General features: G+C 37.2%; 1 protein-coding gene across 1 annotated transcript in view; it reads right to left on the bottom strand.

Annotated features, from left to right (window-relative positions):
- myo15b (myosin XVB) overlaps positions 1 to 17807 on the bottom strand; it is a 137065-nt gene that overhangs the window by 59947 nt on the left and 59311 nt on the right. The window contains 9 exon segments of the mRNA XM_051918932.1: positions 114 to 186; positions 1704 to 1873; positions 2558 to 2793; positions 4696 to 4791; positions 5446 to 5576; positions 7136 to 7193; positions 8129 to 8191; positions 10804 to 10826; positions 16596 to 16623. Of these exon segments, the coding sequence (XP_051774892.1) occupies positions 114 to 186; positions 1704 to 1873; positions 2558 to 2793; positions 4696 to 4791; positions 5446 to 5576; positions 7136 to 7193; positions 8129 to 8191; positions 10804 to 10826; positions 16596 to 16623 (878 nt within the window).

Genomic DNA, 17807 nt, shown 5'->3' with positions numbered 1-17807 from the left:
ACACAAGATGCATACATTTAATACACATAAAAATTTATATATAAAGATAACAGTCTTGTTATAATGACAAATAAAAATAAATAAGTGCAATTTTGCTGTGTGTGACACTGTACCTGAAATTAAGGATGCAAGCTGCTAATGACTCCCCTGTTGTCCAGGAGTCCACTTCAACAGAAAAGGTCTCATCTGAAAGAAAGTTAGAAACCATATACAGTAACAGATAGCATGCTACCCAAAATACACCGATAAATGATCCACAGTGAAACTTAAATAAAAACACTTTCGTTTCTATGGGCTCTGTACCTAAATCATATTTTATTTATTTTTGAAACAAAATAAAAAATTGACAAAATGACTCTCTGATGTAGACGTTTCTACTATGTTTTCTCATTATTATTTCTCATTATCTTTTACATTTCCACAAATTATAACACAGCAAGTTAAACATTAATTCTGTGTCAAAACTGCTCATTTACAACAATCTTGTAAACATGCAAAGGCAGAATTATTTCATAAATACAAATTAGAGATTTTCCATCCTCCCATTTTCTGAGCCAGTTTTTCCAGTACAAGGTTCTGGAAGGGCAAGCTCCAATAACAAAAAGGCAAAAGGGGAATCCAACACTGAAAGGGACGCTAGGCCACACTCACCAACACCAGGGGTGAATTACAGTTGGCAATGACTGGACATCAGGATTTCATCTTAGAAAGAAACTTGAGTCCTCAGAAAAAAAATGTTATTTCTTTTTTAAAAGACCAAAAGGCAGGAGTCTCATCAAACAGGAAGGAATATACGTCCACACTTATAAGTGGCAAGACCCTCTGAGTTATGGTTAATAAGAGGTGGTCTGCCATGTTACCATACAGTGCTTCGTGTCTGAGAAATAAATTCTTTGGGGATTACAAGGAAATGGGTGTGTGGTGAAGAACTGATGTAACATCAACCTTGTACTTTAAAGATATCTGAGGGGGCTGTAGTATGCCGGGGTGGAATGCTCAAATATTACAGCTTACAACAAACAATTTTTTGTTTTTTTAAACAATACCCTCCTCACGAATAAATGTGAATTTCCCATTGGGATTAATAAAGTATCTGTCTATCTATCTATCTATCTATCTAAATAGGCATTCAGGGCTTTTCTTTGGCCAATATTGCCACACAAAAGCAGAGGTTCTGAAGATTATCAGTGTGTCTGGAAATAACTTCCTAGTTGTCCATTAAATGGACACAAGTGTTGTGTAGATAGTTAAAACTGAGAAAGATGTGTTTTATGTTACTTAGATAAATCATACCACAAAGTTAAGAGAGGATAAATGGATAAACCTGCAAAGTGGCTGTTAAAACGATGATGATGATGGTGAAGTCCTGGTGGAGCTACAGAGCTTTCTTTATTATTATTTTAATTTAGCGCTTTGTTTTGTACTTATGTCAGGCAATCAGTTCAGTAAACCATTTTGGCTTTTGGAACTCTCTGGTCTTTTGTATAGGAACATCACAGCACATACCATACAAGGTACAGCCTATTAAGTAACAGAAACTTTTGATCATTGGTTGAAACAATAAATGGGAATTATTTTATTTCTATACAAAATGACTTTCTTAGTCAAAAACCACAAATGCTCAAAAATCATGTATTTCCCAGGATCTGCAAAAGTACCTTCCCTATATTTTAACACCCTTATTTTTACTTGGAGTCTCTCACCAGTGTAAGTCTGTACATCCAGGACCATCTTGCCTTTCCTCTGGTTAGCTATCCATTCCATCTGAGTAGATGGGTAGTTTCGTGCTGCCTCCGGTCCTTGTTGCAGGCCATTTAATATCTTGTGTTGGCATATTGCTTTGTAATCACCAAAGCCTTTGTCAGATACATACCTAGAAAACAAAATACACTTAAAATGTTTTATAGTGAGAATATTCATGAAAATGTGTTATTTGAACATCATAGAAATTGCAGTGAAAAGCTGATAGGAGGCATCACTCTCATCTACCATAAGGATTTTGAGTGGAATTGTGGTATACTGAAGAAGAGTCTAAATTCCTGGATTCACCTCTCAGCCAGTTTTAACTGTACTATTAATTAAACATTCTGTTTAATTAAGTACAAGTTTTTATTTAACTTTAAAAATTTCATTAATAATACTCAATCTACCTAATCTATCAATGTTGCTTACTCATTTACTTACACTGTCTTGATCATTAAAGCTATTGTTTGCTGAAAATTACACCTAAGTAGTTCGTATTATTTAGCATTACCTTTTGCATATGTATGCAGTCTTTGACAGTAGTCAGCAAACAGTTTAGGCTCGATTAAAAAGCAAACAACTCAGGCGGAATTCAAATGCATGATATCCTGTCGTGAACTACAACAAGGTGTCTCTAGTCAAGCTTGTTGACAGACAGAAAATGCACCCCTGATTTAACCGTCTCCTGGTTCTTTTATTCATCTAACTACAATAATCACTTATCCTGTTCAAAATGTAAAAGTGTCATAGACTATTAAAATATATATACACTGTATGGTGCTATCACACTCTCTTATATACGCTAAAATCTTACTTGAGCAATGGTTTTTCAAGATTGGGCGATGGCATAAAAGATCCCAAGCAGGACGCAAACAGTAGCCATGCTCTTTGGCATCTTTCATCACCCTGTCTGTCCAAGGTTTGGTGGGCAAGCTGACATAAGATCTCATTTCGAAGGGGTGGCCTGTACAGTCCTCTCTGAATGATGTACTTCAGTAATATTAGTTCCTTCCAGTCTTGAATTTCATAGTCACATATAAATCTCAGAATCTGCACAACAGAGAGAGAGTGAGATACGACAGTAATACTTCATTTAACAAAGTAAATGCATTCAAGGATGATACAATGTTATAAGAACTTTTTGATCAGAATTAAGTATTCCTCCTATGATAAACCTATTGGACAGTGACTGCCAGTTTGCATTCAAATACTATTACAGGCAACTAAAACCCAACTAAAGTGATAGAACAGGATAAAAATAAAGACATCAGGTTCAATTTTGAATTGCCAAGAAGGACCAGGATAACATTTCTTCAAAAAAATTAAATGGTTAAATTGATTTATCTGGTTAATTAAAAACACAGTGATCTGAAATTACATTGTGTTTAACTGTACATGTCTAGACATTTTTTGTATTAAAAACACGGTGTTACAGGATTTCTTCAAATCCTGGCTGCATCAAGACAGTAACACTATACCCTTGATGCTTTCATGTTGAGAAAGTCTTACAAGTCACTTGGTCACATTAGCCCTCAGTTAAACTCATTTTATGAATCCACTTTATCCAGCATAGGTGTGTGTGTGTGGAGTTGAAGTTTGTACTGTTAGGAAACACCTCTGAACGTAGTGTGTCTTCTGTCTTGGACCACACTCACAAGCACTACCAAACACAGAGACAATTAAGAGTCACTAATCAACTAGAGAATCTGAGTAAAGGAAAAAACTGTGGATGGAGGAAACCCACGTGACGTCTTTTGAGAAATTCAATCAAAACCATTCTTCACACAGCTGTTTTCACAGAAGAAACAATAAGGTCATTTACAAGACAAGAGTCCACAATTCAAACTATCAACATGAATCTGACCCTTTTGTACATGTTCATTAATGATAACTATGTGCAATGCCAATACATTTGCTAAAGACAAGTAGCAGCAATAAAGAGTGGTTTGCACTACTTCAGAAACAGTTGTCATCATTTCACGGTGGAGTCACTCAACTCTTGCAGACTGAAATGCAGAGCTATAAAGATTTTATCTGAACCGTTACACTCTCAATATTTTCTTTACATGGTTCTTTACAGTAATCCCTCGCTACTTCGTGGTTCACTTTTCGCGGATTCATGACTTCGCGGATTTTATATGTAAGCATATCTAAATATATAACGTGGATTTTTCGCTGCTTCGCAGGTTTCTGCAGACAATGGGTCTTTTTACTTCTGGTATTTGCTTCCTCAGTTGGTTTGCCCAGTTGATTTCATACAAGGGATGCTATTGGCGGATGGCTGAGAAGCTACCCAATCAGAGCACCCAGTTAAGTTCCTGTGTGCTGCTGATTGGCTCAGCGACGGAGTGCTGCATTAACCAGGAAGTCTCATCTCACTCATTCAGTATTACAGTAACGTGCTCTTGCTACTGCATTCAGGGGATTATCACCTTCATCGTCATCATTTTTACTGTGCAGCATATTCATCACGTCATATATAACTACGTGTACTTCGCTATACAGTAAGTGTAAACTTATCTACCGATTTCATATTGCTTAGCAGTTATCGCTGTTATTAATAGAGTAAAGGGTGGGTTGTAAACAATACAGGGAGGGTTTAAAAACGTCCAAATACATGTTAAATAATTAAATAAATATGGTGTCCCTACTTCGCGGAAATTCAGTTATCGCGGTCGGCCTTGGAACCTATCTCCCGCGATAAGTGAGGGATTACTGTAATCTATCAATTTGGCTACCAGTTTTCAGTACGGTACTCACCAAAAATCTCCAAAAAGCATTAACTTAGTATCTTCATCACTAATATAGCCTTAAGTATTTTTATTGAATTTCTGGGTGGTTGGTGAATGGTGATTCCTGGCATTCTCATATTGAATGTTTGAACTCAATGAATTCCAAGTAAATGGCCCAGTTATTTCAAGAAAGTACAATATATTACAAATGAACACACACCAACTTGCAGATATCCAGTGCTGCTTGCGAATCTTCAGCATCCAAATTGGTAATTGGTCTTTGTAATACGACATCGGTTGGCTGTTTCCAGCCCTCCTGGGTGAGAACAAGAAAAGCATTACCATATAATGTGAACTAAAGAACATCTGTATTCTAAATTGTTGTCATTCCAAAAAAAACAACATTACATGTACTTTTTTGAAATAATTATATTCAAAAGAACAGAACTCAGCTTATTATAATCATTGATTTGTCAATACACTTTCACCTGAATTTTGAAGAGCCAGAGACAAAGCAGGCAGCGACATTGCAAAGCACAGTCATCTCTAGATGGGACCTCAGTAACCAGCTCAACAAATTGTATATTCATGACAATGAGGTCTCCAACTTACATATGTTTGAAGCAAAATCCAAAATGATGGCAGCAAAGATAATAATCAAACCAGGAGACCAATCAACATGACCATACACCATTGTAACACTCTTCAGTTATTTTGATTATCTTTTCAGCTATTGTCCATGTTTTATATTTGCCAGTAAAAGGAAATGTCAATTAATCAGCCATCAACTGAGGCTCATTTAACTCAAATTTTCATAACATGTACTCTGCTCTGCATTACTTGTGTTTTGCACTTCTTGTAGCTTTGCTGCATTTATGGAATCATTTCTTAAATACATTTTGAGCTGCTTGAAAAGTAAGAAATTTCCCAATTACAGTATGTTTATTAGTTAATACATTAGAACAAGTACCTGGAGGTGTGTATTAACATATTTGGAAAAAGAATGGTTGTTGATATCAGAAGGCAGAGACACACAGGACCGGTCTTTAACGTTTGGAGGAGCCACTTCAATAACCCTGGATTTGAATTCATGATGCTGGCCTACAGAAAAAAATACAGAAGAGTGATAATTAAATACACAACTTATACAAACCACTAGAAAAATCAAACCTGAATTACAATTTCAAGATAAGGAAAAGAAAGCAAGGAAAGGAGAGAATATTCATGTCTTAAATCATCTGATTTATAGATTGTTGTAAGGAATATTGTAGTTATTACATGACTGGCAAAAATCAACATATAGTTTAATTTCACAGCAAAAAATAAATATGAGTAGAAGAATAAAAACATTTTTTACGGGGAGAAAGTAGCACAGATGAAACAAATCTAAATCTTTAGGTAGTGCGGCGTAGTGGTTAAGACTTTGGACCTCCAACCCTGAGGTTGTGGGTTCAAATCCCACTGCTGACACTGTGTGACTTGGCTCCAATTGGAAAACCATAAGAAACGTAACCAATTGTATAATAAATGTTGCAAGTCGCCTTGGATAAAGGTGTCAGCTAAATAAGTAAATGTAAATATAAATCAACAGACTCCAACCCTGGTATCCCCCCAATGTATTGTTATTATTTAGTAGATATCTTTATCCAATGCAACCTACAGAATAAGTTAAATACATACAAGAATAAAGGTGCAAGCATCAAAAGCAACAGTGAACAAGACAAATAAAACCGAGTACAAAGGAATTAGAGCAACAACATAATTATACCTGAAGCTAGAATACTGTAAAAATCAGTATCTTAAACTCTTTTGTCATTTCAACACCAGCTACCCAGTAGGTGAGAAACTAAGCAGTTTCAAAATATTTAATAAAATGATGTGTCTTCAAAAGATGCCTAAACACAAGGACATTGGGTGCTGTTCATATAGATTAAGGGAGATCATTATAATCACAAATAAAAAAATATCAAAATCAATATAATGTAACAAAGCAAGTATAAAACCAAACAGATGGGTCACTTTGAATGAGCTTTTAAAAAGAGTTTCCAGGATGCCTCAAGACTATGGTTTTTTTGTTACAATGAACAAAACAAATACTCTGAAGTTTACAGAAAGTATTCATGTTTTGAAGTGATACAGCCTGTGAAAGTTCTCCTGTATATTCTGTTTTGTTCTAAAAGGAATTTACACTTAAAAATTCATGAATCAGAATATTAACTTTTCTAAGACTACATATCAGCTTTATGTTTTTGGACATTCTTCAATCTAAAGTTTGCACTTAAGACACTAAAGACTACCTTTCCACTCCAAAATGTGCATGCCTTCCATTAAAGTGTACAGATGGTATATAATTTAGCCCAATACTGTCTAAAAGTAAAAAAAGAAAAAAACAAACAGTGCTAAGTATATTATGAAATACGTCTGGACTGACTTTGGTTCTAGAGCTAAAACAAACAACAATGAGATAATGTAATTTCAAAATAGTCATGTATAAATGTGATGGACTCAGCCCTGAATAAGTGAGTTAAGAGAATGGATAATATATATTAAAACTTTCTCTACTGCACAAAAATATTCACAGTTAAGTCGTAAATAAGTTAAGCAGTAAAACAGATATGTACTAAATATAAGATGAAAAAGGAGAAATCCTGAATACTCACCCTCTGCATTACGTATGACAACTGAGAGCTCAGATGGGATGTCTAGGAAGCTCACATCCTAGAGATAAAGTTGAGAGAGACTGAGTCATTGAGAGGACTCCCTCAGGCCAATTAAAGACTGACATGAACAGAATGTTAAGGTATTATTTTATGTGAATAATAGATGTCCTTTTCTTAGGAAATGAGTTGCACATACTTATGGTACACACATCCATGTGTCACCCTATAAGAGCTTAAGTTTTTACATGACAAATTTGATTACTATACTCTTTAGTTTAAAAAAAGGATCCATTTTGGAGAGTGAGAAGACTTAAGAGGGCACAAGTACTGTACAATATTTCATATGACTATGCAAACTCAAAAGCTAGGAAAAAAAGACATCTGAGCTCACTGTAGTGAAAGACTAAAATGGTTTCTTCTCATGCACATCTTTTAATGGCAAGAAAAACTAGGGAGTTGTATGTCCCCTGGGACACGGACAGCGTGTGTTTCGAAACCTGATAAAACCACTGAACTAAGATACAGTGGGACTAAAAGGTTGAATTTTGTTTTCAATTGATATACTTTGGATATTCCTTGTATTGATCTCTTTATAGCGATATACAGTATTATAGTAAAATTACTTATTTAAATTAAGACAATTTATTTTAATAAATTTATTTTTGCCATGTCCTGCGGTGGGTTGGCACCCTGCCCATGATTGGTTCCTGCCTTGTGCCCTGTGTTGGCTGGGATTGGCTCCAGCAGACCCCCATGACCCTGTGTTCGGACTCAGAAGGTTGGAAAATGGGTGGATGGATGGATAGTTTTGCCATGTTATACCAGTATGCAGGGAATGACCAGAAATTATTCTTTGATATAAACTTATTATTAAAGTGTATTATTATGCTTGAATTCAATTGTTATAATACAGTGTCACTTTTTATTTTACAATTAATACTTTGTCTGTTATAGATGTCCAAAGGGAGAGACTAATAACTGCAAAACACTCACCATTCCTGCTAATTCAGGCTGGCCTCTTCTGGCCAAACTATCACGGTGTGTCAATTTATTTTTCTAAGAGAAATAACATAACAAAATAATCATTCCTTACTTACTTTAAACCTAGTACTGCTAGGCTTCTACTAGGACCTATAAACACCACTTATTATTTACAATGGGATAAATACAAGCCTTTGAAAAGAGTGAAAGGCTTTACTGTTTACTGAAACAGATCAAGTATATACATATAGCATATGTGGTTCATACAAATACACACAACACTGTGCCATTGCACATTACTTATTAACCTCTTTTTGCTTGTTTGTGTGACCATTTAAAATATTTCCAGAAACGGACTTCAATGGGACAAAGTCGAATCTTGGACGAGTCTGGCACAATTAAGTTTGAATGTTCCCCACCTAGCCCTCTCACCAAAGATAAATGTCATCTTTAGGATCAAAGTACACTATTTCATCTGTAGAAGTTCAAAAAAAAAATCCAAGCAGAATGATGACAAAGTAAGTGTTCCTTGTAAAAATATTTGCATTTAGAATAAGGCTGCTTTGTACCATGGTGACATAGATTATCCCTGTGATACCGACCAGGGAAATAATGCCATTCTTCTTCATACATGGTTTATTTCTAAAGATGCCTCACCCTCAAGTAAAAATTAACACATAGTCTTATCTTTAAAAACCTATATTATTTTTTATCCATAATTTCTAATTTTAGGCACAAGTTCAAGACGCCATAGAAAGACTCTCATCGCATCCTTATATTTGCTTCATTTTGTGAAGGAGACAAATTTGTGCTTTCAATAGACAATTAAATGTTTAATTAACTGACAATATTAGAGAATTCTGATTGTGTCCAAAAATGAAATAATTTTATTTATAGTCTGCGCCGTCACTACATAGTATGTGATAATTGGTCATTCTCTTTGTGAAAAGTGGCATGTCCTGCCTCACCGTTACTATTTATCATCTCATCAAAACTGTTAGCTAAAGCTTTTCTCTACAACAATAACATGTAACTCAATGACTTTTTTAGTAATTAAAATCTGCCCCAATTTTCATTTAATATGCAGATGTACTTTTTCCTCAGTATTTTTAAAGATGCGATTCTGATTTGAATTGTTGGTCCTAATTTATTTGTACAGTATGTTGAAGGGATGGATATCTATAAAATAATTTTGTACTATATCCCAGTTCATTTGGTGGTCTTTACTTGCTAATTTCCAGTTGTATTACAAGGTATGAGCTTTAAGAAGTGTGAGAAGAGAGGCCTCTGTTAAACTGCGTTAGCTCAGTTTGATGAGAAGCGCTTCTTGTAATCCCAACATCCTGCCATCTCTGAGAGAACAACAAGAGGAAAGGTTGGAGTTTTGCCCCTTGCCAGTGACACTAGAACATCACATAGGTTCACTAAAATGACTGTTCGTGTATATTCAACAACAATAAATTTTAAATTGTATTTAGCTTTTTAATTTAGCCTATCGAACAACGTAATGTCCAAAATTCTGTGTTTCTTTTGGAAGGCACTACAAATTTTCAATTTTCAAATTTTGATCCTTTTACTGCACCACAGCACTTGTCTAACTTAAACATCATTCCTAATTGCCTACCCAATTGTAAAGACTGTCAATGACTTTACAAATAGTTTTGCAGCTTCTTCTGTATTTGCTATCCCACATATTTTGAAGTTATTTGCGGACTGCACATTTACTCACTAAATGTGAATCTGTGTTATTAAAAGAAGAAGGAGAAATGCTCCTAACACATTACTGAATGAATAAGTCAAAACTGCTACTTTTAAATCACCAAGTCCTCCTCCCATTTGAAACAACTGCTATAGACACAAAAACCTGGAAATATTTTTTTTATTCTCTTTAGCATTTTTTTTATTTTTTGCTGCATTAACAGTACTAGTAATATATCCCAACATCAACACAACTTGCCATTTTATGTGATTTTAATGTGCTGGAAACACATCTGACTCTCTCACAATCCTCAAATACAAGTCTTGCTTTTACTAATTTATTTCTTCTTTCTCACTACTGTTCACTTTCATCAGTTCTTTGCATGTCTCTGAGCTATTTTAAACAGTTTGAGTTTTTGCTGGCCATTATATACGGTTTATACTTTCTCTCAAAAAAAAAAAAAATCTTTGTGGTGTCCATTTCCCCATGTTCTTCCAAATTTGTCCTATTTTCTTTGTTTTATCCTTTATATAGAAATACTTTAGAGCACTTTAGAATTGGAAACACCCTTTAATGTATTTTAGATGGTTTACTAGTTAACAGCTGGTTACAGCATTTCCATCATGGCCTGTGAAATCACATACTGGTAATTCAGAGTCGCACAATAAAACAGCAGGATTAATTAATGTTTTAAACTTGTGTTTAAAAATCCAGTACTTTCGCCTAGATTCCTAATTATTAAATTGTTTTCTTTCTTTCTCTATCTCTTTCCCTAAATCACAAACACAGTCCAACTTCTGTCTACCTGACTATGCCACGGAGTCCTGGCCTGCATTTTCCTTCTTCTTTCTCCATTGAAGACAGACAAAAATCCCACTTCTCCATTTACATTAGTAACAACTTGCTTTCTACTGCTGAATATTCCCAGAAATAAAAACAATTAATATTACAGAAAAATCTCACTTGCAACGCCACGGAGGTGTCTTACCTGGCTACTTTTGAGGCAAACAACTCACCATACTGCATAGAAGAGGGAAGGGCACTTTCTCATGGTACAAAGTCCACAAGATGGAACAATAAGACAAGCAACAACTATATAAGCAATGAACCACCTTTATTGCCTGTGAACTTTATACCGCTTCTGACGTAACTGAAACTGACTTGTATAAACAACTCGAAAGAAGTCACATGTGAGTGCACATTAAAGGCAAAGATTTTAAAAGCTAATAATTTTCTAAAATCTCTTGTTTTCTGCATTTGCAACTGTCTGGTGTTGGCCATTGCCAAATGCTACAGAATAACATAGATAGATAGATAGATAGATAGATAGATAGATAGATAGATAGATAGATAGATAGATAGATAGATAGATAGATAGATAGATAGATAGATAGATAGATAGATAGATAGATAGATAGATAGATAGATAGATAGATAGATAGATAGATAGATAGATAGATAGATAGATAGATAGATAGATAGATAGATAGATAGATAGATAGATAGATAGATAGATAGATAGATAGAAAGAATTTGGTAGGCAGGATTAGATAGATAGATAGATAGATAGATAGATAGATAGATAGATAGATAGATAGATAGATAGATAGATAGATAGATAGATAGATAGATAGATAGATAGATAGAAAGAATTTGGTAGGCAGGATTAGATAGATAGATAGATAGATAGATAGATAGATAGATAGATAGATAGATAGATAGATAGATAGATAGATAGATAGATACTTTATTAATCCCAGGGGGAAATTCACATATTCCAGCAGCAAAAATATTAAATTAAAGAGTAATAAAAAATGCAGGTAAAAAAAAACAGACAATAACTTGAATAATGTTAACGTTTACCCCCTCTGGTGGAATTGAAGAGTCGCATACTTTGGGGGAGGAATGATCTTCTCAGTCTGTCAGTGGAGCAGGACAGTGACAGCAGTCTGTCGCTGAAACTGCTCCTCTGTCTGGAGATGACACTGTTTAATGGATGTAGTGGATTCTCCATAATTGATAGGAGCCTGCTGAGTGCCCGTTGCTCTGCTACGGATGTCAAACCGTCCAGCTCTATGCCAACAATAGAGCCTGCCTTCCTCACCAGTTTGTCCAGGCGTGAGGCATCCTTCTTCTTAATGCTGCCTCCGCAGCACACCACTGCGTAGAAGAGGGCATTCGCCACAACCATCTGATAGAACATCTGCAGCATCTTACTGCAGATGTTGAAGGATGCCAGTCTTCTAAGGAAGTACAGGCGGCTCTGTCCTTTCTTGCACAGAGAATCAGTATTGGCAGTCCAGTCCAATTTATCGTCCAGCTGCACTCCCAGGTATTTATAGGTCTGCACCCTCTGCACACAGTCACCTCTGATGATCACGGGGTCCATGAGGGGCCTGGGTCTCCTAAAATCCACCACCAGTTCCTTGGTTTTGCTGGAGTTCAGTTGTAGGTGGTTTAAGTCGCACCATTTAACAAAGTCCTTGATGAGGTTTCTATACTCCTCCTCCTGCCCACTCCTGATGCAGCCCACGATAGCAGTGTCATCAGCAAACTTTTGCACGTGGCAGGACTCCGAGTTATATTGGAAGTCCGAATATTTTTATATTTTTATTTTTATTTTTATATTTCTTGAAGCAGATTTGCAGTTTATAATCCATCTTTGGCATATGACAGTGGTACAGTGATTTTCAAGATACACCACAGCTTCAGAAACCTGGGCTCAGTCTTTCAGCAAGTCATTGTGTGTGTGAAACACATGCTATCCAGATATCCATGTGTGTTCTCTCAGGGTACACCACATAACCCACAAACCCAAAGATGTGCTTGTTGGGGCCAGTTTAGAGTTACCAGTTTAGATGTGTATATCCCATCCATTTCTTTGTGCTCTTAGTGACTCACATATACATATATTTTTTTAAACTGCAAAATTGATTATCAAGAAGTAAAACTCTATAACAGATACAGAGCAATTTACCTTAATTACAAATGCTTCTAAAACATCAAGGTTAATATACTTTGCTTAGGTTTATACATTTAAAATATAATCTAAGAACATCAACAATTATTTCATAACCTGCAGCTTCTATTAAATTCCTTTGTTTGTAGCCTTTGTCTATCCATATTACTAACCGAGAATGGTAAACCGGAAGGCATGGACGCAGGTACACGGCGATGGGACCATGAGACATAGTGCGCAGGCGCCCACAGCGCGTGTCTCATAAACCGCAAGCGAAGTCTGATCCACCGCGAACGAAGGAGTCACGGCCCAAAAATGAAAGAGCTCAACTAACGTGAATAAGACATGAAGCAACAACGCGCCCATAGCTAACGACTAATGACACAGCCACACAAGAAAGAGTCAAACGGAAGAGACTACGGAGGCCCCACAGGTCCACAAAGATACTGTAGTATGGAAGGCGCAGGCGCCTACAACGTGCTTCTGAACTAAACGTCCACACTACACAGCATGGTCCACGCGCTTTTAACACATCGCAAGCATAAACACGAGATAGTACAGGAACCCCACAGATCCGGACTGCACAACATATGTGAATCACATTACAGTAATACAATATTAAGCACTTTACACATTGACAACTGTATGTAGCCCTCTCAAGAGATTACAGAACCCTACACGTCCACACTACGGTACAAAAGCCCCAAATATCTGGACTCCACAACATATATGAATCACATTATAGTAATACAATATTAACAGTACAACCACAGAAAACACAGGCTCGACACCAGATGGGTAATAAGAATAAATGAACGCTCCGTATTAAACATACGGCATCCTCACACGTCCAAACTACACAGCATATGTGAATCACATTACAGTGATGCATTACTAACAGTACAACGACAGAAAACGCTCCGTATTAACAGTAAGTGCAAATATCCATATTACTAACAGTAAACAACGTATAACTAATGGAGACACAGTCACGGCTCCAAAACAATACAGCTCGACTAACGGAGCTACTTGGATAAAATCAATGAACGCAAGCGCCTACAATGCGTGTCTCAAATGCCACAAGCAAAGCAGGCACGGCTCCAAAAAGAAACAGCTCGACTGACGGAGATACAAAAAGAGAGTACAGAACCCTCCACGTCCACACTACACAGCATAGTCAAACCCGACATAGTACGGAAGGTGCAGGCGCCTACAACACGCTTCTAAAGCACTGCAAGCAATAACCCGAGATAGTGCAGAAGTCCCAAAGATCCGGACTCCACAACATATGTGAATCACATTACAGTAATACAATACTATATGTACTCACGGAAAACACAAACAGAAGAAGCTTCGGCATCCCGCCCCACAGTCAAACCAGAGAAAGTACAGAGTCCCCAAAACGTCCACAAAACACAGCATAGTCACACCTGAGATAGTACGGAGGGCACATGCGCCTATACACTGCAAGCGAAGAAGCCACGTCTCAGAAACGAAAGAGCTCAACTAACGTAAATAAGTGATTTTAAGATTATAATAACTCCATACCAAGAAATACTCATTCAAGGACAACACGCCATCTTTACTACAAATGTTGTGTATAAAGATATCCTATGTACGTCATCTACACCTTTACACTCCAATATATCTCATACATAGATCTGCGCAAACTCAACGACATTCTATACTTGCATAACATAACACTTACACTGCTATTCTCATTTACATATATTACATAGACCTACAGATATCGTGACAGTGGACATGATACATATGTAACAATTACCGAGACAGACAGAAATCTCTTTCAAATGTATTTCAGGTTACCCAAGACCAGGGGTTGGCGAGCGAAGCCCCCTAGTTCAAAAATAGCACTGGTGTCAAAACAGGAGCTTAGTAATGGTGCTTCTAAACATCAGCTTGATGATGCCATCACTGAGTAACAATTACAATACAGTAATCCCTCCTCCATCGCAGGGGTTGCGTTCCAGAGCCACCCGCGAAATAAGAAAATCCGCGAAGTAGAAACCATATGTTTATATGGTTATTTTTATATTGTCATGCTTGGGTCACAGATTTGCGCAGAAACACAGGAGGTTGTAGAGAGTCAGGAACGTTATTCAAACACTGCAAACAAACATTTGTCTCTTTTTCAAAAGTTTAAACTGTGCTCCATGACAAGACAGAGATGACAGTTCCGTCTCACAATTAAAAGAATGCAAACATATCTTCCTCTTCAAAGGAGTGCGCGTCAGGAGCAGTGACTGTCAAAGAGACAGAGAAAAGCAAACAAATCAATAGGGCTGTTTGGCTTTTAAGTATGCGAAGCACCGCGGCACAAAGCTGTTGAAGGCGGCAGCTCACAACCCCTCCGTCAGGAGCAGAGAAAGAGAGAGAGAGAGAGAGTTTGTTTTTCAATCAAAAATCAATACGTGCCCTTCGTGCTTTTAAGTATGCGAAGCACCGTGCAGCATGTCGCTTCAGGAAGCAGCTGCACAGAAGGTAGCAACGTGAAGATAATCTTTCAGCATTTTTAGACGAGCGTCCGTATAGTCTAGGTGTGCGAACAGCCCCCCTGCTCAATCCCCCTACGTCAGGATCAGAGAAAGTCAGCGCAAGAGAGAGAAAAGTAAGTTGGGTAGCTTCTCAGCCATCTGCCAATAGCGTCCCTTGTATGAAATCAACTGGGCAAACCAACTGAGGAAGCATGTACCAGAAATTAAAAGACCCATTGTCCGCAGAAATCCGTGAACCAGCAAAAAATCCTCTATATATATTTAAATATGCTTACATATAAAATTCGCGATGGAGTGAACCCGCGAAAGGCAAAGCGCGATATAGCGAGGGATTACTGTACATAAAGAACCAAACAGAATTATGGATGTCTGGTTATGGTAATACATGCAAAAAATTACAAAAGCTGCATGAAAGCTCAAATGTTGTCAGATTCCAACAAAAACATCAAGCAAAATACAGTATATAGAGAGCGATACAAATTAATACAAGTAAACACCACCTTAGTAAATTTTGAATTTATCTGCTTTTTTAACTTGTTTTATACAGTAAAGGATCGTGTACCTAGTTGATATTGGAATATACACTGAGTAAGAAACTAGTTGTTTTCAAGTTACACATACAGACATCTATACATCGACAAATAAAAACTGCCATTCATCCAACATTATATCTTTGGATTGTGCAAAGAAGCCCAAACAATAAGGAGAGAATAGTAAACCCTGTGTGAGTGCATTTTCATCAATAAAGAAGCTTAGCATATTCTTTAAAATGACAAATATTTATATTAAAGATCAAACTGGGGGAAACAATTTAGATTAGATAGTAGTAAAAGGTATTTTCCTTGACCTTGGGTAATGTGCTAGAGTTTAGATAGTTAAGGATAACATGATTAAGTGGAGGTCATACCTGAAAATACTTTCTTTTCATAGTTGACCTTGTTATCAACATAGTAGCCCAGAACTGAGTAACAGATTTCTTAAGCCTCTTGTATTGCTTCCTGGAAACAAGAAAAAAGTAAATACTATTAGAAAAAAGAAATCAAAAGCATATTACTGAACATGATTGCAACATATCACCACTTTCCATTTTGGTGAGAAAACAACATCGCCTTCCATACCTAAAAAAACCCTCTGAACAGTTTCACCCAAATGCTAAGTTTCATTCTTGATTCTCACTAGGAATGTGTAACTCAGACAGTTAAAAGTTTTTTTTGTATATTGCTCTTCACTGAGTACAGGCTCATAGCTCTTGCATAAGTTTACAGCAATGAAGCACTAACAAGAATGGTTAAAGATTTCACATACCTGAATACACAATCTTGAAATCTTTAATCTTTTAATACAAACAAAGGTGAAAACCTAAGTCCATTAACATTATGGTTGAGATATAACCAGTAGACAATGAAGGACAGGAAACAAACTCTACTCAACAGAATTTCTGGACAAAATAAACCACTGTAAGGGTCAGAGGTCAGTATCAGTGCCTTGATGCATTGTGTGCTAAAGATCAGAAACGGTTCTAGAAATTGTGATGTACCAGGCTTCACTGCCTATTTTGACTGTCATTGCATAATTTGACTTGAGTGTACAGTATATGGGCAGCACCGTGGCGCAGTGGGTAGCGCTGCTGCCTCGCAGTTAGGAAACCCGGGTTCGCTTCCCAGGTCCTCCCTGCATGGAGTTTGCATGTTCTCCCCATGTCTGCATGGGTTTTCTCCGGGTACTCCGGTTTCCCCCCACAGTCCAAAGACATGGTGATTCTAAATTGTCCCTAGTGTGTGCTTGGTGTGTGTAGGTGTGTGCCCTGCGGTGGGCTGGCACCCTGCCCGGGGTTTGTTTCCTGCCTTGCGCCCTATGTTAGGAGACCCCCCCGAGACCCTGTAGTTAGGATATAGTGAGTTGGATAATGGATGGATGTACAGTACAGTGCATCCAGAAAGTATTCCCAGCGCATCACTTTTTCCACATTTTGTTATGTTACAGCCGTATTCCAAAATGGATTAAATTCATTTTTTTCCTCAGAATTCTACACACAACACCCCATAATGACAACGTGAAAAAAGTTTACTTGAGGTTTTTGCAAATTTATTAAAAATAAAAAAACTGAGAAATCCCATGTCCATAAGTATTCACAGCCTTTGCTCAATACTTTGTCGATGCCCCTTTGGCAGCAATTCCAGCCTCAAGTCTTTTTGAATGTGATGCCACAAGCTTGGCACACCTATCCTTGGCCAGTTTGGCCCATTCCTCTTTGCAGCACCTCTCAAGCTCCATCAGGTTGGATGGGAAGTGTCGGTGCACAGCCATTTTAAGATCTCTCCAGAGATGTTCAATCGGATTCAAGTCTGGGCTCTGGCTGGGCCACTCAAGGACATTCACAGAGTTGTCCTGAAGCCACTCCTTTGATATCTTGGCTGTGTGCTTAGGGTCATTGTCCTTCTGAAAGATGAACTGTCGCCCCAGTCTGAGGTCAAGAGTGCTCTGGAGCAGGTTTTCATCCAGGATGTCTCTGTACAT

The sequence above is a fragment of the Erpetoichthys calabaricus genome, chromosome 14, assembly GCF_900747795.2.
Source record: "Erpetoichthys calabaricus chromosome 14, fErpCal1.3, whole genome shotgun sequence".
NCBI classification, from domain to species: Eukaryota; Metazoa; Chordata; class Cladistia; order Polypteriformes; family Polypteridae; genus Erpetoichthys; species Erpetoichthys calabaricus.
This window is presented reverse-complemented; position numbering and strand designations above follow the sequence as displayed.